This window comes from Netta rufina (assembly GCF_964035555.1).
Source record: "Netta rufina genome assembly, chromosome: 16".
Classification (NCBI taxonomy): Eukaryota; Metazoa; Chordata; class Aves; order Anseriformes; family Anatidae; genus Netta; species Netta rufina.
Genome location: NC_140140.1, coordinates 2,520,439 through 2,545,522, shown reverse-complemented (window position 1 = coordinate 2,545,522; position 25,084 = coordinate 2,520,439). Strand labels below are relative to the sequence as shown.

General features: G+C 52.2%; 2 protein-coding genes across 3 annotated transcripts in view; one reads left to right on the top strand and one right to left on the bottom strand.

Moving 5' to 3' along the window:
• The window catches only part of ADA (adenosine deaminase), a 32,361-nt gene extending 18,443 nt beyond the window's left edge, over positions 1 to 13,918 (top strand). For both annotated transcript variants that reach the window (XR_014618910.1, XM_084296945.1), the window contains exon 12: positions 13,566 to 13,918. The gene's annotated coding sequence lies outside the window, so the exon portion shown is untranslated. The remainder of the gene's footprint in view (positions 1 to 13,565) is intronic.
• On the bottom strand, positions 183 to 15,887 carry PKIG (cAMP-dependent protein kinase inhibitor gamma). The gene is made up of 4 exons (XM_084296946.1): positions 15,731 to 15,887; positions 10,604 to 10,671; positions 2,211 to 2,386; positions 183 to 1,124 (listed from the first exon to the last, which is right to left on the bottom strand). Exons 3-4 carry the CDS (start codon positions 2,359 to 2,361, stop codon positions 1,045 to 1,047), a joined length of 231 nt encoding a protein of 76 aa, XP_084153072.1. The 5' UTR covers positions 2,362 to 2,386; positions 10,604 to 10,671; positions 15,731 to 15,887; the 3' UTR covers positions 183 to 1,044.
• Between the last annotated feature and the right edge of the window lie 9,197 nt (positions 15,888 to 25,084).

Genomic DNA, 25,084 nt, shown 5'->3' with positions numbered 1-25,084 from the left:
CCCCATATTTAAATGTGCCTCTAACTGGGAGCTGCAAATGTTTGGGGAGGTTTCACAGGCCCAAACAGAAGGGACTCTCATGTCATACAGTTCTCTATCTCCCTGTTAGAGGCTGGTGTAACCTCCTTGCAGCCCAACCTGTTACAAGGTGAAACAGAGGAAGAACAACCATCCAGGCAGAACACCTTCGGTACTTGAAGGCTGTGTTATTTATTCCAACAGCTTATATAGTTTTATCAAACCATCTTTAACACAAAACATGTCTCCTAAAAGAGAGAATGGTGTGAGATCCTACCGGAGATAATCTCAGCTAACAGCTTGCAAAGTTAAGCCTGAATTTCAGCAGTCAAAACAGCAAAATGTTTCTCCCCTCCCCTTAACAATACCTTAAAATGCTAAAACCCAAAGAAAAGATGCCTGTGGCTGATGCTGCTGCGCCTGTCGGTGGAGCTTGTCCACACGGGGCTGTGCTTTGGTCCTTTCCTGGTGCTGAGCAGCAGCAGCGGGGCTGCACAGGGCTGGCCATGGATGCGTGGGACTGACGGGGTCCCCGCCGCTGCCTGCCCTGCAGAGCGGCCCCATGGGCGGTCCAGAGGCCAGCTCAGTTGTGAGATGCAGGATGAGGGCAGTGTGTGGAAAAAACAATTGTCTAAACTTCTAATCTATGGAAACAGAATAAATAATAGGCTAAATTTGCAATGGTGGGAAGGTACCTTGGACAGGAAAGTCTGGTGTGTATATTATTACTGAAATTGCCTTTTCCCATAGGGGAAAATTGCAGCTAAGGCATCTTGAGAATGGCTCATACCACTACAAACACTGCAGTGTTGCTCTAAATCGTTAGGGATGGGAGCAGAAGTCTTCTGGAGGTGCCAGTCCTTGTGCAGCATCTTGCGGTGCTCTAAACAAAACAGCTGCTGCAGAGGCGTGTGACAGACAACTGCCTGGTCCAGGTTGGCTTTTGTCCACAAATTCAATAGCAAATTCTCGTTTAACATTCACAGCAAGTCCCTCCTGCTGCCCCATCCCACCCCCTGCACGCTGTCATGGAGAGGGTTTGTTTTCTTGCTCCTTTGGTCGTGCTTCAGGGTCGCTCTCAGAAGAGGTGCTAGGTGCTTCGCTGTCTGCAGGAGGGAGGAGTGGGAGGAAAGCATGGTTACGCTGTGCTCAGGACACAAGGCATCAGTCATTGCTACAGCTGATTTCATGCAGCTCGCTAGCTGAAGCCCTATTGCCACCTATCTGCGGCCAGATATTTGGCTTAAATGTATAGGCTTGTCTTATCACGTTCCCAGAGCACAAACCCATCTCAAAGAAGAGTATCTGATGCTGCTGGGAGGGTGCCTCGGGTCTCAAAGGCAGGTGCAAGGAGTTTATATGACTGCAGGGTGCATGAATACAGCAGTCCTACACTGACAGTCCCTTTTAAAGCTCTCCTTGCCTAACTGACGAAGGCAAGCTCCAAGCAGACAGCCAGGCAGTTACCCGGGTTCTCTCTAGATGAGCTCCAGTTTGTCCTTATTGCAGACAGGTGTATGGACACGTGCTATTAGGGATATGTTTGAAGAGGTACAGCTGGGGTAATGCATTTTAAAGCATTTTTATGGGTACAGAGTGCAGCTTGGAGAAAGGGCTGGAAAGGAGTCTATTCCCTGCAGCTGTGCTTTGTGTTTGGTTGCTTGTTAGTGAACCCAGCCTCAGGCTCAGAGCTGAGGATTCGTGCATCCCATAGCCAGCTGGGCAGCAGCGTTGAGCAGGGCAATCCTGCCACGTCTGGGCTATGGGGGAGGCATGGAGATGGCTGGTGGTGATTAAAATTAATTCTGTTCCTATTTAAAATACTATTTGAAGGATAACTAGAGAAATGGAAAAAGCAAACTATAGCTCCCACCCCATGAATTTTATGAAGCCTAAGGTATTTTTGATGTGTACGTTGCCCTGAGAAGGCTGCTGGTTGGTGCTCATCCTGTTAAAACAGGACCAGGATCTTGGCTGCAGTGTTCTTGCACCAGGACCCCACGGACCACCCCGCTGGTTGCAAGAGGCCCTCGGCCTGTGAGCCTCCTGCTGGCTGCAGTGAGGGATGGGATCCCCTGAGCATCGCCCCGTTGCGCCTGGCTCCCAGGGACTTTGCTTTGCTGCAGTTTCATGACATGTCCTCCTAGGCTGGGCACCACGAGCTGTGGTTACCAGTGCCTGCAGCAGCTCACCTGCCCCTTCAACGGTGAGGTCACTGATGTCCTCGGTCAGCTTGCGCATGCTGATGGTGGTTGCATCTCGCTGGATGTCGTGGACAGCGTTCCTCCGGCCAGCCCGATCGCAGGAAATAAAGTCAGTGTATGTGCTGGACTCTACCTCCATTGAATTTCTATGCACATCCAAAATCCTGTAGAGAAAACACAACTCTGAGGTCAAGGATGCTTGGCCCTGGATGCACAGCTGCATCCAGGTTAGATGACTTTATGCAGGTAAATTACAGCCTGAAAAAAAAAAAAAAAAAAAAAAAAAGCCCCTACAACTCTGCTCCCAGGTGGAGCAGCTACTGAAATCTCAGGTAGCAACCTGCTGCTGGCTCTGCTGCCACCAGCTTTGTTCTCAGTGCACACCACGCGCCTGCTGCTTGGCTTCCCAGCACGATGGGGAACGGAGGCTGTCTTGGATTCAAAGCTCAGCATTTCAGCTCAACATCAGCCTGGCCCAAGCCCTTCTTCCTCCTCCAAATGCCATTTGTGGAGCTTTGAATGGAGGCTGAATTTGGCTCTCTGCACTGGGGGGGCTGATCCAACCTGAATTTGTAGTCAGAAATGGGGCTCCAGGAGGCAGCCACCCAAAAGCTCCAGGAGCCGGTGAGTGCTCCACATCAGTACTGGTGTGTTTGTCACATTCATGTAACGGACAGAGAGTTTGGTGAGATGGCTTTCTGATAAGCATTTTACCATGTGAAAATCAACCTTTCTGTGAGGTTTTTGGATCCCTTCGCTCCTGTCTGTGCCAAGTGCAGACTGCAGAGAAAGGTTCACAATGAACGCAAGCTGCCAGCCAGCTCTTGGTCCAGCCTGGTGGGTGTTTAAGCTGTTGGTTTTCATTTTAGCTGAGGCTTTAGCTTGCCAGCATTTGTCCTGCACACAGTGCAGGGAGCTGAGCAGCTTTAGGAACGTACCGCAAGCGTCTTGGCGCCTGGGCACAGAGCTAGCTGTCCCATGCTGCCTCGGCGATGGAAACCCGGTGCTCTTGGTTCCCTCTCCTGCTCACTGAGTTTGGCACTCAGTTTGTTTTTTTTTCCTGCATGGAAGTTAGAGGCTATCGGTTGGCTTATTTCACCCACTGGAAAGAACACCTTCCGCCCTGCTCCTCCACCTGGAGGAGGTGCCGATCAGGAACGTCGGCATCTAATGGAAAAAATGCAGTTTCTTGCATTCACTTGCTTTAGTGTTTTAGGGCTAACATGCCACTGAGAGGCTGGTTCAGCTCCTGCACCAATCCTGCTCAGTGCTCATCTCCCTACCAGGGCAGCCTGCTGGGAAGCCCAGCTCCTCAAACCCGCAGCTTCCACCGCCGAGGCTGGCGGACCTCAGCGTGCAAAGCGCCCCATCCTGGGGCACGGCGAGCGTCCAGCCATCCCCTTGCAAGTCCTCCTCGGAGCTCGGCAGCTCCGTGGGGAGCAGCAGTGACGATGCTGGGGCAGAAGCCGCCGGGAGGTGGCGGCTGAGCTCTGCCGCCCGGCTCAGCCCGCGGAGCCCCGCAGCGCCACCGGGGCCGGGGCGGCCGCTTCCCGCAGCGCCGGCCCCTTGCTCCAAGCTCTTGTCCCAGCCCCATGGTCCAAGCTCTTGTCCCGCTCTGCAGCCCCCCCCGGCCGGGCCAGGGGGGTCCCTGCCCGCCCCCATGGCCAGCAGGGTGCTGGGAAGCCCCTGCATCCAGGAGCCACAGCCTCACTTTTCAGGGGAGATGTGATTTTTCTGCAGCTCCTGGCAGGCTCAAACCAGCTCGGTGGGGTTTAGCCAGTGAAAAATCTCTTAACATCGGCCAGTGATCAGAAAGAACCACTTCCCTCCTGCCCGCAGAGTTGGAGCCGTGTCACTGTGGATGGATGGTCGTGGAGCGGTAGCTCCCCAGTTTAAAGCTCCTCGCCTTGCTGAAATAACCTTGCCCTGCCAAGCCTGCTGTTTGGCTCAAGCTTATTTTTCCATAGCATCTTGTGAGGACTGGAACAAAATGGGAGATCTGAGCCGCAACGGTCTCGGCTCTGCTGCTGTGGACGTGGTGTTTGGGGCAGGTTTTGGTGCCAGACCCCAGCTGGGCTCGCTGTCCTTCCCCGGGGAGCTCGTGGGCAGCGGGAGAAGCAGCTGGCTCTGCTCTCCGGGGTCTGAACTTCCCTGCTGCAGACCAGCGAGCCCTGCTCACACCCAGGTGGAATTTCACCCATTCAGAAGGTGTGGCTGCTAAGAAATTAGAGGGTTAAACGATTCATCTGCCTTTCAGTGTGCAAGAGAGCCGGAAAGGAGGGCACACCTCTCTATCTCTATCCAACAGACAAGCCAGCACCAAATTCCCATTCCCCCCTTGCCTGCTCCTCTGCAGCTCCCAGGCCCGTCACTACGAGCATGCAGGTACTGCAAGCACTGGGAGGTGGACAACGGCCTGGAAACACCCCTGGGGGGTTAAACACCAAGGGCCCCGCGCCCGCAGCGCACATATATGTCCCATGGCCTGTGTCCCATGGCTTGCAGGGCTCGGGTGGATTTTTGCAGTCACACCCAGCCCTGGACTCCAGTTTCAAAGGAAGCCCTTCGCATGACACTGCATCTGTCCCTCATCTAGGTTAACCTGTAAGCCAGCAAGAGCTATTTTCATGGCTAAGAAGAACTATTTTTGGACTGCACGCTACCAGCAGGCAGAATGGCCGTGCTGAGCTTGCCCCAGGCCTGCCTCTCTTACTTCAGGGTCCTGTCAGGCTTTTGCTCTACCAACTGGGCTTCACAGTAACTGCATAAACTGTCTGTGTCAGACAAATTCCTGCTCGCCTCCTGGTGGCACCTCCTGCTACAGGACACCCTGGAGCACTTCGTAGACATCCTTGTCCCTTGAGGGAGCCAGCCCAGCCCAGCGGGTGGCTAGAAGGGGGGAGGCACGAAGGTTAAACAGCAGCCGGTGTCTCTGCAGCGCTGAGCCTGAGCCCCCACGGCTTCCCTTCACGGGGGGGGGGATGGAATTGGGCCCTATCTTGCTTACCCCACTCCCAGGCGTGGCGCTGGGCAGGGCAGGGCCTGTGCCTGCCGTTGGTTCTGGGGCTGCACAGAGATGTCTCCGTTCCTCAAGGGCACGCTGTCCCCTGGGACACACGAGGAATGTCTCAGTGACCCCAGCAGGCAGCCGGCAAGGGCTGGCAGGGGACACGGAGCCCTGAAGTGCAGGAGTCCCCCACACTTACATCCCCAGTGCTCCCACCACCCGTTGCGAGCGGCAATTGGGACCAACAGCTCCGTGCCCACAGGGCCGGATCCTGCTCTCCCGGTGTCACACCAGGGGATCGAACTGCTGTGCTTGGCCTACGAACTTCGGGAGGCCCAGCCAAGCTTTTTTTCCCAAACCAAACTAAACCTTGCTGTGTTTGAACCTTGCAGGGGAAGAGGGATAAGGACCCTTTTTTCTGTTCAGGCTTCGCATCCTGCTTCTCTTCCCTTTACCACCAAGCTGCAGGGATGAGGGCATGGAGACGTACAATGCCATCGAGAGCTCCGCGTTGCACCCCTCGCCCTTTCATTCCCAGGTACCCTGACTATTATTAGCCCTCTCCTGCTGGGGGCAGATCCATAACAACAGCAAAATACACTCAACAGCCCTGCCGGGCTTGTAAAATATTTACAGCGTGAGATGGTTTGCTGCTGAGGGGGCCTGGTAGAGCACAGAGGCGGCAGCACCGGGGTTTCTGTGCTCCCTGCGGTCTGCTGTGAGGTTCCCTGCTGCGAGAGCCTCATCCAGCCAGGAGGGAAAAAATCCCACAGGGCAATAGCCAGCACTTGAGGTCAGGGGGTTTCCACCAACTGTCTGACAGCTTCCAGCTGGAATTTCAGCAAATTTTCCACTGGCTCTTGTCTGGGAACATGCGTGAGAGGTTGCACACCAAAGGATGAAGGCTCCATAATGCGGTTATCAGGGCTAGGGAGTATTTTTAGACCTGTGCCAGTGCCTTTACGACCTCGCTACAGCTCAAGACCCCCATGTCCTGGAGCTTTGATCCAGGCCCAGAAGCCAGGATGACACTGTAGAAGCCCTGCTGGGTCTCCAGTCCTGGTGGTGCTGGTAGGGCTGGCAGCAGGGCCTTCACGAGGCACAGAGCTCCCCTGCCCTCCTGCTGGGCCTGCATCCTCCAAAACATGGTGGTGGCCTTGTCCCTACCCGAACTGATGGGCTCCAAGCTGTGGAACCCCCAATTTCATGCCTGGGAGAGAAAACAGGCAGCAGCCTGATCTCCTGCCAAGGCACGGGTGTCCATCTCACGTGCTGAGCGGCGTGGAAAAGCCTCGCTGCGCTGTGGTGGTGAAGAAATGCCAAGGTTGGGCATGTCACATTGGTATTTTTGGAAGGCTTTCGCTGTGGGATTCCTCGTAGTAACTCTGCACCCTCTGGCTCTGACACTAAATGCAGTGAATTCAGCCAGCCCCGACATCACGGCGTCTCCTTCCACTGCAGGGATTCTGCAAAAACAGAGCTTTTAGGGTTCTCCAGGACTTGGTGGAAAAATATCATTCATAGAGCAGAAGAACAGGCACAGCAGGGAGATTGAGGCTCAGTGTGTAAAACAGATTCCATCTGTTGCTTTGGCCTTGTTTTGTGGCAGGAAGATCACTGGAGGCCTGTAGAGCTGCTAACTCACTGCTTAGCCTCTGATTTAAGATGTGGCTCAGCCTGACTCCTGTAGGATTTAGGACTTCACACCCCTTGCATTTAGCTTCTCCCTCACTCCTGCCCTTCAGCACATCCCCAGCCTGCTCTTGGGGACCCCTGCTCTGGGTCTCTGTGGGAGAACAGAGGAGATTGCTCAGCCCCCCAGCCCACAATGACACCTCTTTGTTAGCGTTACTCAGCGCCGATCTCCCCACTGGCCTGGCTCTGGCTCCAGCCCCATGTTGGTGGCTGCACAAAGATGCCAGTCATTGCCCTCCGCGAGGGGAAAAATCACATTTTTCCTTGGCAACCGAGCTTTTCTGGGGCTCCTCCCTTCCCGCAGCATCCAAACCTCATCTGCATTTTAAGCCTCTTCTGCAGCTTCTCACCAAGTTGATTAATGGAAATAATTGGTCTCTCCGTGCCTCTGGAGCCAGTTGCCGTGACAGCGGTTGTATTTGTGTTTTGTTCCCAGGTTGAGCTTGTTTTCTGCATCCCACAGCTTTGAGGTGCCGCTGTCCCCATCCCTGGGGCAGCCACACATCCCTCGGGGCTCAGGGAGACAGGGCCGGTCGGGATGAGCCCCAGTGCCATGGACTGGGGCCGGGGCAGCCCCACAACATGCAGGGAGAGCACCCAAATGGTGGGGGACATGTTGGCCTTGGGCTGTGGCCAGCTGGTGCCTTGCTCTCCCCTGTTTTCCCCTCCCAGTGCAGGCAGACACGGCTCCACCACATGCGCTGTGCGGAGCAGCAAGTCCAAGCCCTTCATCCAAGCACCCTTGGTCCCAAGAGCCCCCACCCCTCAGTCCCCCACAGAGACCCCATCAAAGCAAAGAGCATGAGGGGTGGGCTCCACCCAGCATTATTTTTATTTTTCCCCCTACTTCTTGTTTAGCTGCCTTTGTACGCGAATGCACTTTCACATGAGCAAAACCATGGCTGTGGAAGATTTGCTAATGGCTGAATTTGCAAAACAGACTAACCACAGACCAGACACTATAAGCCCTCCAGCTGTAACAGTCTCACAGCTGCTGTTGTAGTCATGTCCTAGGAGGACCCCTTGTATTGTCCCCACTTGTGATGTCCCAGCACGTCAGAGCCATTTGATGGGTTCCTTTGCAGTGGAGATCCCCACGAATCCCCTGCCTTCCCCCAGGCCATCCAGGCCTATGGAAGAAAAGTCCCTGCTGTCTTTCACCTCAAATTTCCTACAAAAGCTGGAAACTACCCAACGGTCCCACAGCTCTTCTGATTACCTCAGGGCATTGAATTCAGAGACTGTGACCTCCTCAATCCCTGCCTGGGATGCTCACCCAGCACACCAGCACCTTGCAGCCTCCCCAGGTGAGGAGGGCTTCCCTCAGCCCAGAGGAGATGCAGCTGGGGCCTATTTTCGAGCACAGCTGCCCTTGTTTGTATAAAAGGAAGGGGAAGGCCCAGCAGCTCTTGATGGGATGGCTCTGTTTGGGGGAAGACCTTTCTGTGAAGACTGAGGTATGTAGGCCTGGGTTTTTACTTCTGTATTAAGAGGGACAAAGAACAAATCCTGTGTGGCCTTGTTCTGTGGTCTGGAGAGCTGGGTTCAGCTGCTGTGTGGAAGTGCACCTAGCTGTAGTGCACACACCTTCTTGGCCCTGCTTCATGCAGGCTCATCCAGCCCCACGGGTGTCACAGCCACACTGGAGCAGCGTGTTCCCACTCCGTGTGGTGTGAGGGACTGTGGGAGAAGCCCTGCAGCCTCCTGAGGGGCCAGAGCCCTGGCAGCTCCCAGTGGGCCCTAAAAATAACCAGGGCAGCTCTTAAAAGTGTCACTATGGAATGAGGCAGGCTGATTAGCAGAAATGGGCTTAGCTCTGCTCCCTGGGGCTCTCCTGGCCGGTTCACTCGTGCTGCTGCACAGAGGAAAAATCACACATGTAACTCAGAGGAGAGGGGTAGTGGTTGCTTGGGAAATGGGGGTAGATCCCCATAGGAGCAGTGACAAGGGTCAGTGGCTGGGCTGCTGCTATTGGAGATTTGCTGACAGCTGAAATGGGAAGTGTAGGAGTAAAAGAAGAGCTGGTAGGAGCTGGCTGAGCTGAGTCCTTCTGTGTGACCCTGTGGCTCCTGTGACCCACTGAAAGCAGCAGCCCCTTTGGCTGTGCTGCCTTGCTGGAGCCCTGTGCACCCACCTCACAGCATTGCTGTGGTGGGGGGAGGTTTCTGGTACATTTGTGTTAGGTGTAGCAGCTGCTGAGCCTTGCTGCAGGCAGGGTAAGTCCCTGCACGTGAGTCACCAGGGATGTGAGATCTTGACATGAGTTGAAGTGGTGCTCGGCATCCTGGCTTGTATCAGGAACAGCGTGACCAGCAGGGCGAGGGAGGTGATCGTCCCCCTGTACTCAGCTCTGGTGAGGCCGCACCTCGAGTACTGTGTTCAGTTTTGGGCCCCTCGCTACAAGAAGGACATCGAGGTGCTTGAGCGGGTGCAGAGAAGGGCGACGAAGCTGGTGAGGGGCCTGGAGAACAAGTCCTACGAGGAGCGGCTGAGGGAGCTGGGCTTGTTCAGCCTGGAGAAGAGGAGGCTCAGGGGTGACCTTATCGCTCTTTATAGGTACCTCAAGGGAGGCTGTAGCGAGGTGGGGGTTGGTCTGTTCTCCCACGTGCCTGGTGACAGGACGAGGGGGAATGGGCTTAAGTTGAGCCAGGGGAGTTTTAGGTTAGATGTTAGGAAGAACTTCTTCACTGAAAGGGTTGTTAGACATTGGAACAGGCTGCCCAGGGAAGTGGTGGAGTCACCATCCCTGGAAGTCTTCAAAAGACGTTTAGATGTAGAGCTTAGGGATATGGTTTAGTGGAGGGCTGTTAGCGTTAGGTTGGAGGTTGGACTCGATGACCTTGAGGTCTCTTCCAACCTAGAAATTCTGTGTGATTCTATGTGATTCAAGATGCACCAAAACACTGTGCGTGTACTTGCAGAGATCCTTGCAAGCTATGGTCTCAGAAGGAAAAGTGCCACATTAAATGAGTTGCCAAATATTTTATGGTCCACTGAAATGCAGCCTGGGCACAGAAGGGCATGGGGCGTCCCCAGCATGCACAGAAATGTGTTGGTGTAGGTGAGCTGCTCTGAGACCTGCAGGGTGAAGGACAGTGCACCAGCCAGCCCTGAGATGTGTTGGTGCCAGATCTGCAGACACCTGCTCAGTGCAAACTGCCTGTAAGTGATGAGAGAAAGCAGCAAGGTGACCTGCACAGCCAGACATGGGGCTGAGAAGCTCTGAGCAGGAGACACAGAGCACAGGGAGGATTGTCTGAGCCAGCAGGCTCACCACTCACACAAGTGTCACAGAAAGGCTCAGAGCTGGCGATTCCCTGCACCTTGCTGGGCTGACCCTATCCACAGAGCAAAACTGGCATGGCCGCGTGGGAGCAGTGAGCTATCAGCCACACTGCAGGGCCATGCTATGCAGCTCATGCTAGGGCTGCCCAGGGAGCTGGCACCACGACACGGCTTGGTGTGTGTGGCTGCAAAGTATGGAAAATGCAGCGGGGAAGTCATTACAGCATGACTGTGGATATTGGTTTCCTCCTAGCAACTTCCTAGCAGCTAGTAAGACAGAATACAGAGGAGGTCAAATGACTTCTTACAAAACAGGAAGGAAAAATCTTTTCCCTGTTTATATAATACTTCCCTGCGAATACAAATCTTATCAGTCTGCAGTGTGAATCCCTACCTGGGTTAGTTGACTTTCCTTCTGGACATGACGTCAGACAAGCTTCATACACAGCAGGGCAGTGGCTTCTGGGGAAGGAAAATAAAATAAATGTAAGAAAATAGTGGCCATGCTCATGTCAGGAGGTGGAAAGCTTGGCAGCTTTTTCCACCACCTGTAACGGGGAGGGAGCGTGGGGTTGGTGAGCAGTGAGAGGCCTCAGGACACAGGTTCATCAGAAATGTTCTCAGCATGTGTTTTTCTGCATTAGAAGTGGTTTGCTTTGCTGGGTCTAAGAGCAAAGAAAGCCCAACCAGCGGCCTGTACTCGCAGAAGTTCCCTTTTGGTTTTACTTCTCCTTTCAACAACTTGATTTGAGCATGCTGGGAAGAACCGAAGCCTCTCGGTCCCCTGACCTGCACCACATGGAGGGCTGGGGGTTCGGTAATGGTGACAAAAGTATAAATAAATATTGGTTTGCAGCCCCACTGCCATTTAAAGAAGTGAAACTTCCATGTTAGCTGCTTTGAGGGGAGAAAGGGGGAAGTTTGTCTGGTACTTCAGTCACCTTGGTTTGCCTGGTGCTGTTTGGTTCTCTGCACACAGCTGTGCCTTCTCCCTTTGTCCCGAAGCCCTGCTCAAAGACATTTCCTCTGTGGCCTTAACATCTGTGGATGACTTGCAATCTCCTGACCTGCAGAGCCCAGCCAACAAGACACTTGCTTATTTTAGCAGCTGTTTCAGCTTTCAGACTTTTTGGAACATCATGGACTGCTTTTTTTTTTTTTTTTTTTACTTGGTCCCAGGGACACATCCTATCAGACAAAAAGCAAGAGATTAACCATGTAAGGAAGCAAGCAGTAGCTCATTCAGCAATTCTTCTGCCTCGTCCACCTGGGCTCTGGGCCACTCCGACTGCGGTCATTCTCCAAACCAGGACAGATCTGCAGACTTCCTCTTCGTTCCTTGACCCACTTCTAAAGCTGCCTCGTTGTTGGAGCCGAGGATTGCTCGCCTGCTCCAGCCCCGCCTCAAGGACAGGGCACTTGCTGCTTTTGTGTGTCAGTTTGCCCATCTGTTAAATGGAGCTATTAATACTCTTTCCTCATGAGATGTTTCAAATATTTGTAAAGCTTTGAGATCTGCAGATGACAGGCTTACAGAAGTGGAAAATACTAATTAAGATCGTGGCAGTGTCCAAGCACAGGCGCAAGGGTTTAACAATACACTTCTGTTAGTGTTTACCCCACTTACAGTGAAGTGCTTATTGAAAATGCTAGACAGGAAAAGAAACAGCATTCCCACAGCTCTGGGAATACACATCGCCCTTTTGGGGACACCAACTGGGCTGACAAAAGCAGGAAGGAAGAAAGCCAGCTTTGGAAATTCCCAATCCTCGATTTCCCCTCTTTGCATTCCTGCCTCACTCCGGCTCCTGTGTCAAAACCTCTGGCACTTCGCATGGATTGCGAAACTTCTCCAAATCTGTGGCCCTGTGCCAGGAGATGCTTAAAGCAAATTGGAACAAGGATGCTCTGAACTAGAAGAGCCATCACTAATCCTGGTCCTGAGGGGATGTCGGGGAAGCCCTGTTTTCTCTCAAAAGAGCTGATTTTGGAGAGAGGGATCCACTACTAGTGACTGGTCTTGGCTTCCCACCCCTCCGGCACCAGCTCCAGCTGGATGTTTCTCCCCATGGCCCTACCTTGGGGACTTGGGGTCCTGCAGAACGGCAGCTGGGTACCCTGCTCTGTCCTCTGCTGGCTCCCCCAGCCCCGGGGGTGCAGAGCTGTGAGACCCCATGTGCACAGGCAGGCAGCATCCCACACGGGGGGTCTGGGAGCTTGGGGCTGGTGATGGGGACTAGCCCTTGCAGTAGGGTAGGAATGGGCTGAAGTAACTTCTAAAATAATATTTTACTCTTCCTAATCTGGTGCTAAAGTGCATCAAGGTACTGTGTTATTTAGGGACCTTGTGGAAATGTCCAAGGGATAGCTAAACATCCATACCCAATGAGGAGGGAATTACAAGGGCACTGCCATCAGCATGGTACATACACACTGCTTGAGGTCCAGACTCTCTCACTGTTTTTCAGCTGTTACCCAGAAGGAACACACAAAACAAATGCACTGCTTCAAAATGAGTACATGTTCCAAGAAGCCCAGAGTGCTTTTTGGCAGAAATCAGCCCTATTCTATACAGCAGATGTCTTGGTGTTGCTTTTGATCCAGAGAGGAAATCCTTTTTTGGTTTCAACCAAGGTGATGGCAGCAAACAGAAGGTCGTTCTCGTAGCTCTTGACTCACGGGTAAACATCAGGCCAAATGCATCACTGATTAGAATGGGAGACTGCTCCTCCCGGGGCAGGCTGAAAGGCTGTCTAGCTCAGTATCCTGTCTCCAACAGCAGCTGGCATCCTTGGCTCAGAGATGCAAGAAGACTCGTAGTTGTGATGGGATATTTTTCACCAGTTACTAATTGCCCTGAACCAGGAGGTTTTATAATCCTTGAAATGCAATATCCTTATAACTGCAACCAGGATAGCTTTGTTACCTCCATAGCGACCTGGCATCCAACACAGCACCTTCTGCACTGAGTGCCAGGGCTATCTAGAGGCAATGAGCACCACTGAATGATTACTTTGTGGAAAGAGTAATTCCAGTGAAGTTGATGACACTCTGGTGGGGATGTTTGGCTTATTACGTCACTGTCAATATCAACAAATGTTGGCATTTGGGTCTTGGCCTGGGAGTTCCTGAGGCAGCAGCTTGTGGCCAGCAGCGTGCAGGCATGGAGGAGAGGCAGAGAGCCCTGTGCCTCCTGGGGCTGTGCCGGGAAGGAAGGCATTTAGGAACCTACAGCACAAGCCAGAAATGAGTGGTGCAAAGTACATAGCCCTGCAGGCTTGAAAGAAGTGAAAGTTTAGAAACGGGGGGAATAAATGGTTCATAGTTCACCCCTGCTCTTCCTGCTCATGCTACAGGTCCCAGGCTGAGCCCTGGAGCAACACCTCGGCGTCTCTGTCACTGCCGTCGGGAGGAGCTGGGGACAAAGTGCACACAGCCACCGACCCTCCCCACCGCACCAGCTGGTACCAGTAAGCTTCTGGGAGCAGCTCCCTTTATGGCTTGGCTGGGAGCATGTTGTTTGGTTTGTTTGTGTGGTTTTTTTGTTTGTTTTTGTTTTTTGTTTTTTCCCTTTCTCATCCTCTCTAAGGAACAGGTACTGTGTTGGAAAACTTGTTTGCTGGATTGTTCCATTTGTATGGCTCTGGTGACTCGAAGGAAACCCTCCGCAGTGTGGAGCAGCAGCTGGATCGAGGCTTTGAATATGAAAATTGAGATCAGGGTGGTGCAGTAAGGCAAATAAAAAGCAGTGTTGAAGCTTCTGCTGTTCCTTATTGAATTTCAGATTCATCCCCTGGTTCTGCTACAGACCTGTATGAGCCCAGGAAAAGCACCTGATTTGGTAAAACAGGGGTGATGCTGGTGTTTGGTTAGCCAGGCAGGTTGGAGGGATCAGTGCTGCAATAACTGGCCCTGAAACACGGGAGGTCCAGGAAACATTAGCAACCTGGGAAATGTTTTTCATAGCTGTGTTTTGGGGGGGGGGGGGGGCAGAGCTGCATGTCTGTGCGCAGGCTTCCAAGTGGGCTCAAAATTCTCTTTTCTTTGGTATAAGAGAATGGGGGGAAGTGAAACAGCACTTTAGCTCATTTTAGCCTTTACACCTCATCAGAATCAGCCACTGTGAGCACAGAAATTACAAGTGGTTGGATAGATGCAGGGTTCTTTGGGTTTTAGCATCTCCACTCTGATGCTACTTGTGTCAGCAGCCTATGTACTTTATTTTAATGGCCTCCAGCTCTTTGGGGCATCCAGGTCCTCACCCTCTGGCAAGTGTCCATGGCATGGAGGACATGGAGCCCAGCGCCCTGTCCTGTGCTCAGGGTGCAGGAAGCTTTGGTGTTTGCAAACAGCAATTTAATCCACATCCATGCTATGAATTAATTCAGCCTTAGAGGATCCCTTCATGCATCCTCGTTTCCCAGACACTGTCCCTCATTACAGTGAACACGTGATGGCTTCTCACTTGGGTGGCCCCACGTCACCAAGGTGGCCCCTTCCAGCCAAGAGCCCACAAAGCCAGAGCACATCCCCCAGCCAGCTGGATGGGGCACACTGATCTTGCCATGAGCAAGCACAGCCCAGAGCCTGAGGGCTGCCACCAGCCTACACTTCCCCTGGAGCTGTCCTCACTGCTTCAGCCACCCCGCCACAGCCACCTCTTGCTCATCCGGCACTGGCACGTCCTCCTTGTTCGTCCCACGGTCACAGCTGCCAGGGGCATTGCTCCTGGGAATACAGCTGAGCTTGGCTCTTGTTCCGTGGACACATTTACCTCTTCCAATGCAAGGGAAATGCTTCCCAAATGCTCCTCTAGGACCGAGGTGTTGCACTCGTGTGCCAGCTCGCTGCTGCTCGCTACCAGCTGCTTAGGGGAAACCGGAGAGAGGAGAGCGCCAGGCAGCTCCGAGGTGGAAGAATTTTCAAAGCCTCCTGAGAATATCGCCACGCAGCAGTTCTTTTTTTATCCCAACTCTGTGCCTTTTAAAACACTTGCTTGGGAAGCTGGATGCCTGTGAGTCTCTGAGCCTGCTTCCACCCCATTTGTGAGCCAGGGCTTGGGGTGGCCCCAACCCGCACCACGGGCAGGGAGCCCGGTGTCTGGCAGCCTGGCATTTGCTCCTGGACAGGCACAGCGTGGCCCCTGTGTCGTAAGGGATCCTGTCTGGCCAGTTTCTCAAAATAAATGGACAAACGGCAGAAAGGAGGCCAGAAATCCCCACGGGGGTCACTGAGCCAGTCCTTTGTGATCTCTAAGGCTGCTCTCCCCTCCGCAGCAAGCCCGGCACGACGCAATTTTCAAAGTGAAACGCAGCCACCTCCCTGCCACCGGCACGGCACAACGCCGGCACGCAGCCTTGCTTTTTCAGCCCACAGCTTGCGGGAAGCGAAATCCTGCTGCTGACAGTCCGTTAGGTAGAAGTTAAGTCTGTAAAGCAACCACCCATCGGCAGCCCCCAGCCGCGGACGAGCCCCTGGCAGCATCCTGCCCCTGGCACCCTGCTCCCCGCGTTTCACTTACAGGCACGACGGCTCCGGCTGCTGCTTGAGTCCCAAAGCCCCGCTGCTGCCAGAGGGATCGGGGCTGGAAACGCGCCCCACCAGCCAGGTTGGCCGCAGCCAGCTCCAGACTCGCGGCTTCCTTGTGCTGGGAGCCTCTAAATGAAGTTGCACTTGTGGGGCCGAGGGGCGTGTTCTGCTCCCCGCCGGGTGAGTCCCTGCCTGCTGTAATCCAATGCTCGGCCCGATGATGTCAAGCTGCCGCTGCTCGGCTCCTACCTTACAGGCGGCAGGAGGGATCCGTTTCCTTCTCGCGGGGATCTTTGTTTAGCTGTGCATTGTAACTTCATCTCCCGGCAGCTGCATGTGCCCGAACATCCTTCCTTCGATGCTGCTGGGTGCTTCCTCTGCGGGCTCCACCTGTCACCGGCAGCACCCACAGCTCCGCGAGGCATCTCGGGCGCATTGCTGGGATGCACGGCTCAGCTGCCCCCTGCCCTTCGTCCCCTCCAAGCCACGGGCTCCATCGCACCCGACACCGCCTGGGCGGCTTTGCCGGGTGGAAGAGCCTCCCAAGGAAATAGCTCCGTGTCTTTTTGGAGCGCCTTTTGCACTGTGGGCTCCTGAGGGGTATCTTTGGTGAAATTCAAGTGTGCTTGGGCTCATCTGCCCCTGTGACAGCCTTATTTGGGGGTGAAATGCAGAGCTGGTGACAGCATCCGAATGGAAGGGGGGAGGTCTTCATGGCGAGGCAGCGCTGCGTGCCAAGCACCTGCCTCTGCGCCCACCCCGCTGTGGAGGGCAGCAGGGGGCTCTTGGCAAACTCGGGCTGCTCCAGGAGAGGAAGCCCTGCCCAGGAATGTCACCCTGGGTAGTGTCACTTCCCTGCATCCCATCCGCCTTGAGGCGGCTCTGGGTGACAGAAGTCACACACAGCTGATGGCAGTGCTGTCCTGCCTGTCCTCCTCTGGCACAGCCCTGCTGGGCAGCTGTGGGCACCCAAGTGGGGTGTCCTGCCCCAAGCCCAGCCTGGAACCAGGGCTCGTTAGTGCTGATTGCTCCTCCAGCAGAGTGGAGGGTGTGTTTTTCCCTGCTGTAAGGATGCTACTGCCCGCGGCCTTGTAAAGGGGAGATTAGAGGGCATGACTTGGCTGGAGGGCATTTGCTGGGAACCTGATCCCGTCCTGCTGGAGCCACGGGAGGTTTAACTTCGGGCTGAGAGCCCAGTGAGCAGCGTGAGCTGGAGGACTCTGCTCCCAGGCTGCCACCTTGCAGAGCACAAGGCCCGACAGCAGTGTTTCTGCCCACCCTGGTGAGCAGGCACCAGCCGTCCCCTCCCAGCCACGAGCCCTGTTCCTGCAAGCTGCTGGTGATGGCAGATACCCACGCCCTGCCATCGCATGCAGGAAGAGATAAAAATACCAACAAAAGCAGCTGGCAGTGCAGGAAACACCCTGACGGCTCTAAGGAGATGCTGAGGAAGGGGAAAGAACCTCAATAAAACAAAACATCCCTGCGCTCAGTGCAGCCACGCTAACCTCTTACAGCTCCACCTCTCGATTCCCCTCTATTTTATTTCAAAACCAGCTCTGGGAAGACAGTTTGATTTCCAGAGATGTATCACTTGACTGAAACTAATCTCTCCCCAGTGCTTTTGGGTCATGCATTATTACTTACCCGGCGGTGATGGCAAGGAGCTGGCTGCGGTGCACTGCCGGGCAAGAGGGCCCAGGAGGGCTCTGCCCCCTGCCGAGGTGGCTGCGGCCTCAGGAGGCAGCTCGGCCGCCTTGGAAGAGCTGAAGGTTTCTGCTTTTACTCCAGCTTGTATTTGAAAGCGATCCAGGAGGCTGTAGTGCTTATCCTGACTCTCAGACCGCAGGGTCTGGAGGCCAGATCTTGCAGAGATACGAGTGCTGCCCCACCAGCAGCTGGGCCTTGCCTTGGCAGCAACCCGTGCAGCACATAGGAGTGGTAGTAGCAAAACACTTCAGAAATCCAGGAATACAGCACATGAGCATACGGTGTCTGCTAACTATTTGACGTATTCAAACCTCCAATCCTGTGCCTGGTCCTGGGATCAAGGAGCACCCATCAGGAGAGCTCTCTCCTCCCTCCCCACACCGTGTCCTGACGGTGCTCCATCCAGGCCCATCCCTGCAAGGACTGGCCTAACATTTTCCATCAAAACTCTTAAGCAGAAAAATGTACTTTGGGATTAAAGTGTTTTCTACGGAGCATTTTTTTTTCCACAAGGAAAAACCAAGCCATGAGATGCCAAATAGTTTTCAGTTTGTCTGAAATCTTAACGCATTAGGTTAAAAATGCTTTCGATGTATTCGTTCTTGCTATTTTTAAATGAAAGTTGTTATTTTTCTCTGGAAATCCACCCCAACTTCTAGCTACTTCTGAGGTTCACCATCTCTTATCCTATTGCTCTGTACAAGATGCCAGAGGCTTTGGCATCACAGGCACCCCAGGACATTCATCCTGAGCTGTGGGCTATGAATAAAGGAATAACTGCAGTTCCTCTCACAATAGGAGCAGACGTTATAGATGCCTGGCATGGCCCGCTCTGAATGGCAGACTGTGCTGCAGTGCTGAGCAGATTCAGCCGAAGCCACAATCAGCCTTTTGTGGCTTTCTCTACTTTCCTATGGCTTTGACTCCAGCCGACTAATCTGCTCCTCTTTGCTGAGGTTCTTGCTGCCTCTTGCATCCAGCTGCTCTGCGCTGTGCCACCCTGCATGGCCCAGGGATGGCATTGATGCCATCACCACCCTGCACAACGGGAGGCTTGGTTTTGCTCTGTTATACTGGTGTTGGTAGTGCAGTTGGTCTGCAGAGGATTGTGGTGATTTTTATTTTATTTTATTTAAGCTGTTAGCAGCTTTTCACTGGGGACAGCAACACCACAAGGAGGGGATGGGACCGTGACGCTGTGCAGGTACCAACTCCTCTGCTCTGTTGTGAGGAGCAAGCAGCTGCCCAAAAGGAAGGGTGACCAAAAGGAAGGGTGACCAAAAGGAAGGGTGACCAAAAGGAAGAGGGACAAGGAGCAGTCCTGTAGGGCACATCCCCAAATGAGGTGAGAGTATCCCAAAGGGTGCTAACATTCAGAAATCAATCCCCAGGGCAGTGCTGCAGTGCTGCTCATGCTCTGCGTGTTCCAGCGTGAAAAAGCATTGGCACAAAGGGTTGTCCAGGAGCTCTGAAGCCAAAGGAGCCAAACTGTCATTGCAGGAGGATCTGACCTGCTTCTGACCTGAACATTTGGCAGCCTGAGCTTCGTGTCCCTCCGAAGCTCGTGTTGCCACAGCCCTCACTTGTATCGTCAAATGTCCTCATACAAGAGCAACTTTCATGGCATTTCCCAGGCGCTGAGCTCTCCGTGTCACTTGATGTCATCAAGATCGCAAGGAAATGCGGAATGGCACAAATTAGACATGGAAAAAATGTGGTAAACTGATTTTTTCCAGATTTCCGCTCCCCAAAACAAATACTTTAAATAACCTCTGGATCAAAAAATGCAAAACATATTTCAACAGTCTTCTGGGCTCCCTCAGGAAAATGCTTATGTCTTAAGCCCTCGAATGACATCTTGTACTCGGATTCATGAGAAGGAGAGAAACCAGCAGGTAGAAGCAGCATTAGCGATGAGCCACCCTTTAAACTGCCACAGGAAGGACAGGTTGCTTAGATTAAGGACGAGAGTGGGTGTCTCGGTGAATTATTTGACATTCAGACCAATTTTGCTATTACAGGAGTTGTTAACCCAGAAAGGTTCCTCAACAAGTGGAACTCAGAGAAGCGTTAACGAGGCTGAGCTCATTAGCGAAGCACCCCCAGGGGCTGGGAGCCCAGCCTGGTGCCAAGGAGTGTGGGGCCACGAGGGCTGGCCCAGAGGCTCGGTGCGGGCTGGCGTGCCAGCAGGGCAGAGCGCGCTCAAAAAACTGTTTGCTTTAAGCTGCAGCTATTTTTGGCTCCAGTAATCTGTGCAGAGATGATAAAGCTTTGCAATGCAAAGTGAGTGGCTGTGCTGTGCTCCTGGGCAATTTCACCCCAGGAACTCATCCCACCCCCTTCTCAGCCACGGCAGGATGTTATCTCCTCAGTCTGCCGAGCCAGACACCTCCAAGGGCTCGCCCTGGTTAGATTGCTGACTGGAACCTCATCCCAGGCTTGCTTTTTTTTTTTTTTTTCCTTTTCCCTAGGGAAGGCATTCCGTTTGGAAAGTAAGAACGTGTTTTAAATAGCCTCCAAAATTTGTTTTGAGGCTTTTGTGGAAAGCAAATCTTGGCTGTGCACCTCCAATCATTCATTTCTACAAAACTCCTTCCAGCCAAAGGCCCTTGCAGAATAAGTCACTTGATAGTCACTCTCTGCAGCTGCAGCAAATACAAGAAGGTCTCAGAATCACATCTCCTGGCAAGCCAAGACCACGCAGTGACAGCACCGTCTCGTGCCGTGTTTTACCCCTAAGGGTCCCACAGCCCATTACAAACTCCCTTGCACACTATATAAGAAGCACTTTTTACCTGCTGTTGGTAGGAGAAAGCGTGGCAGCTGGTTAGCAGCACAAAGACTACAGAACAAGCATAAATCCTGCTTGTTAAGGGATTTGTTTGTCTAAAGGAATCCAGAAGCTTCTTCAGTATAAACCCACAAAGGTCACGCATCCAGCACATGCTTCACCAGAAAATCATCCCGCTGGCCAAAGCTTTCTTGTTTGTGACAGGGGTGGATAGCAGCATCTGTGTCAGCTCAGGGACATATTCAGAGAGGGGGAAATATGCAGGTATTAGTTAGATGGGTTCATTCTGCTTGTCCAGATTGATCAGATATCCAGAAAGGGCTGAAAATGACTGTCAGGATGAAAAGGTACAGCGGGGGATGTGTGAGGTTCAGGTGTTACTGCAAGGGAAGCAGGCATTCCTCACAGGCATGCACACAGGTGTTCCTTCCTTTCATCCCTCTGTTTCTGCTAGATGCAAGAGCTAGAGGAAGATAAGCAGCAGGCTAGGCTGGCAACAGCAATTATCCCTTTTGGAGAGCAAAGGGGCACACTAATAATTGAGAAAAAGTCATCTGTCAGCTCTGTACAAGATGTGCCAGAGCCACCCAGGCAACCATTACAGTTTTTCGTAGCCTTTGGCAGCCGGAGAAGGATTCCTGCTGCAGATGTGCAGAAGCCCTGTAAATATTTTGATCCCGACCCGTGCTCCCAGCTCAGCGGGCTTCCACGTGGTGTTGTCCCAGGGCTCTGCGCAGGGGGGATCAGACTGGGCTGGGTAATCCTCTGGTGAGGCAAAGGGCTTCACCGTGTGCGCTCACCCCGTACCTAAGGTCAGGAGGGACTTCAGCCTGCCCTCCTGGCACAGTTCCTTGCTTTCTGTGCCTGGTGAAGGGGTACGGGTAACTAGTACGAGTGCCGAAGCAACTCAGTAAAGCTGTCCCTGTGTCCGTGCCCTCAGGCCTGGCGGGTGCAGCAGCTCTGGAGACCCGGGCCTAGGAGAGGGGAGGTGCAGCAAGCTTCCCCGTGACTTGCTCAGAAAGCAGCAGGAGTTCAGGGCGCTCTGTGGGAAGGGCTCCGTGTTCTGGTCAGGGAACAAAATATTCTGTTTGTGCTAACAGCACGCACAACATAAAAGCAGGGTTTGTCTGGTGAGCTGGGAGCCTTCACCGAGGCGCCTCATGCAATCCTCAGCTCCCAGGCCTGGGTTGTGCTGTGGTGTGCTCCCGCTCCTGGCTGAGGTGTGACGGCCACTGCACGCTGACAAAAACTGGTTGTTGCTTCCTGACCATGGGCAGGGCACGATGATGGCTCCAGGGAGGCAGACAGGATGCAGGGACCTGCCAGGAAACAGGGCCGTCGGTTCTCAGTGCTGGCACCGGTGACCCTGGGGGTGTTGGAACCATGTTGGATCCACGCTTCAGCCCTGCTGTAGCAGGAGATGTTCAGGCACAGTCCCAGCCTCAGAAAGCTTAACCCTTTAAATAGCCAAAACAGACTACAGCTTTTGGGCTAGAGAGTTTAATGTCTCCATACAGTTCCCTGCTGCCACTCACTTGTGTGGATGAAGTTATTTCTTTTCATAACAACTCTCAAGTAATCATTTCCAACTTTGTAGAACTTGTCCTGATAAAGCATCAAGTATCTTTATTCAGATTATCCATCATAATAATCTAGCAATGGTGTTTAAATAGACATCAGCTTTCTCAAGCCATACATCAAAACCTTATCTCCACACAGTCCTGAGTTAGATGTCTTGTGAGAAGGTCCTGCAGAAGGGCGGTCAGCAGAAGCCTGCCATCCAGGCAGTCCCGCCTGTGTCCGAAGGCATTAGTCACATTTGACCCCCAAGTCTGGGTTTGCTCCAGTGTTCCTCGCCCTTTAATACTGAGTGAGAAGGAAATGTTGGTCCCCATCCAAACTATCCCTTGCTCAAAGCGCTCTGCTGCCCGATAGCTCTTCCCTGCATGCAGAGGTGGCTGCGGTGTTGGTGACCTGCCACGTACGCTGCAAGCTGTTGGTGTGACCGGCGTGCTGTTGTTTTTATATGGATAACTTTTGGCCATCCTACAAAGGCTCCTTCAAGGAAGCAACCTCCACAACAAGCTCTGTGTCTGTAAAACAACCACGCTTTGCGAGCTGCCTTTCTTGGGCTGGATGTGGTTGCTGGAAGGTGTCTGAGGCTCGGCGCGGGGCTGTTGCACCTCACTGGTGTGTGCCTTGGGAACAACAACCCAAATGGCCTCAGCTCTCCCCATTGCTATGGCAACCAGCGCGAGATCGCAGCATTTGGGCAAGAGGTGTGTGCTTCCCAGCAGCGCTGTGTGCCTTCCTGCAGAAATCAGGGTTCAAACAGAGGAACCACGAGGAAAAATCCTACTTCTTTTCACTAAGATGCCTCGTTAGTTGGTATTTAGCCAGGTTTCTAGGCATTGTAACATATTGTTCCTAATACAATTAAATCTTAGTGGTCTTAAAGGATGAGTTGAACAAGAATGGAGCCAGCTGGGCACCTAGAAGCATTCCTTTATGCCTCTTCATTACTATGGGAAGTTCATCCCGGCTCTCTCCTGCAGCTCTGCCAAACACGCTTCTCCTGTACCAAATGCAGCAGGCCACCAGCTTTCCAGTATCTATACCAAGCTGGGAAGCAAGTCTGCAAGCTGTTGCATATCTGGCTAACAAGACATTGTGTGACACTGAGAAATAGAATTAATGGAATAACAGATCCCCTTCTGCATTTGCAGGAAGGAAATTAAAAAAAAAAAAAAAAAAAAAGCCTTTGAATCAGCTGGTTTATTAGATAAATTTAAGATGCAAAATTAGAGAAGCCTCACAGACTTGATATGGAAAGGTTGGACGGAGGAATGTGTGATCCTGCTTGCCCTGGAATGACTGCTCACTGCATGGTGACAGCCTGTCCTGAAGACCTGCCTACGCAGAGAGTATGGTTCATCTGGGGCTGCAGAGGAAGTTTATAGCACGTTAACTAGTAACCACACTGCATGGCGAAACTTCACGCAAAGTAATTCCTAATCTGAAGCAAACCACTACAGATCTGTACCCCAAGATGTGGGGTGGAGTGGATTGTGTGCTATAAATTTCATCCTAATTTGCAACATACTGACTTTGTCATGTAAACGGGTCATTTTGGCAGAGCTCATGGCATGCTTACCACTATTTATTCTCCACTGCTTCAAGCTGGGGCACCGCTGAGTCCAAACAAATGCACTATGACTCCTGGCTATGGAAACAGGGATCTGAGGCTGGCATTGGCACTATCGGTGATGGCATCCAAACAAGCTAAGTTTGGGAAGCTGTTAGGAGTCATCCCTCATCATTCAGCATTTTCAGTTGGGTTCATTTAGTTCCAGGCTGGGTAATTACAGCCTCATTATTTTTCCTTTTACAATGAAGAAAAGACTGCAAGCCAGGCAGAATAATTCCTTCTGTTACCGTTGCCAAGATATGATAGCACGTCTACGCCATAAGGAATGTGTCACGGTGTCAGTTTTATTAACGGTAAATAATAGCTCTTCAGTTAAGCAATATCTTAGCTCTATCTGGTGCCTAGGCATAAAACACTAACCAAATTTCAGCCTCTGCAGATAACTGCACAGAGATCACAGCTGCCCGGCACATTCCTTGCTGACCAGGATGTGCCAGGTTCTGCACGTTATTATCTTCACTGCAATTAATATCTGGCTACAAACACACTTACATTATAGAACCACAAAAATTCATCTAAAGATAAGACACCAAAGTGCCCATGGCAGTAAGTAGAGGCTGGGACTAAGGAGCAGTGGCTTCTTCTGTCTGGAGGTAGAAAGAAAATATCCAGGAGAAGTGCATTGCTAGCCTATCAAAGCATTGGGTTTCACATGACTCCCTAAAAACACAGTAACAAATATACTCATACTAACACATGTTTTAAAACTGTAAGCAAGTCTTTAGTTTAACAACATAAAATAAAATAAAATAAAAAAATACCAAAATACCAAGCTTCTGCCATTTTCTCTGAGGAACAGTAAATTTGGAACTGAGCTAATATTTAGATTAAGGGAAAATTATTCTGATTCTGAAACGCCAGTGGAGGTCAAGCTCAGTGAGGTGCCTTGCTTTTGTGTTCTTGGGAATATTTTACATTTTGCAATACTGTGACACCTACCCAAGGTGTTTTAAAATTTGTGTGATTTTTTTAGCGAAGGTCCAGCATGTTCCCAAGGGTGTTTTGCAGCAGCGAGCCAAGTTTGTAAGACATCTCGATAAGCCAACACTCAGCCCTCAGTTCTTGCCCTGCCCTCCCTCCCAGCATTACGCTTGTGGCTGCTTCTGCACGGGGTGCACGTGGGCTCCGTGAATGCTGAGCCTTGTCAACTCTTGCCCAACACTGCCTCTGGGAAATGGCTTGATTTAGCCTCACTCAAGCAACAGCCCTATTGAAAACAGTGATGTGACTAGAGATGGGTATTGTATTATTAGACTCCCCTAGGGTATTTTTTTTTAAGTCATCTAGGATGGGAAAAACATTTATATAAAGAAGAATGTCATGACTCACTTTCCAAAGCCATGGAGATGCAGAGCAGCCAGAAAACAGTTAACAGCACAGCCACCCCCCAGTAGTATTTCAGAGTTTCTAAATTCAGAGTTCCTTTTCGATCTGGATGCCCATTTCTGTTATCTTAAAAGTATTTCTGGAACTCACGGCCTGACTCCTGGCCAGCTTTAAACAAACAAACAGGGAGAAATATTTGTGTAGATAATGTGGTCAAGAGTGTTTGGTTAGCGAGTCTAAGTTGAAGGGTTTCATTTTTATATTTCATTTCTTTAAAGCTTGTGAACACAAGAAAATAAGAAAGTTGTGGA

Bases quoted from the DNA above. Each gene is read 5' to 3' on its own strand.
- PKIG (XM_084296946.1), bottom strand. From the start codon at position 2,361: ATGGAGGTAGAGTCCAGCACATACACTGACTTTATTTCCTGCGATCGG. The intron at 1,125-2,210 runs GTGAGCTGCTGC...TCCCTCCTGCAG, and splicing joins CCTCACCGTTGAAGGGGCAG to ACAGCGAAGCACCTAGCACC.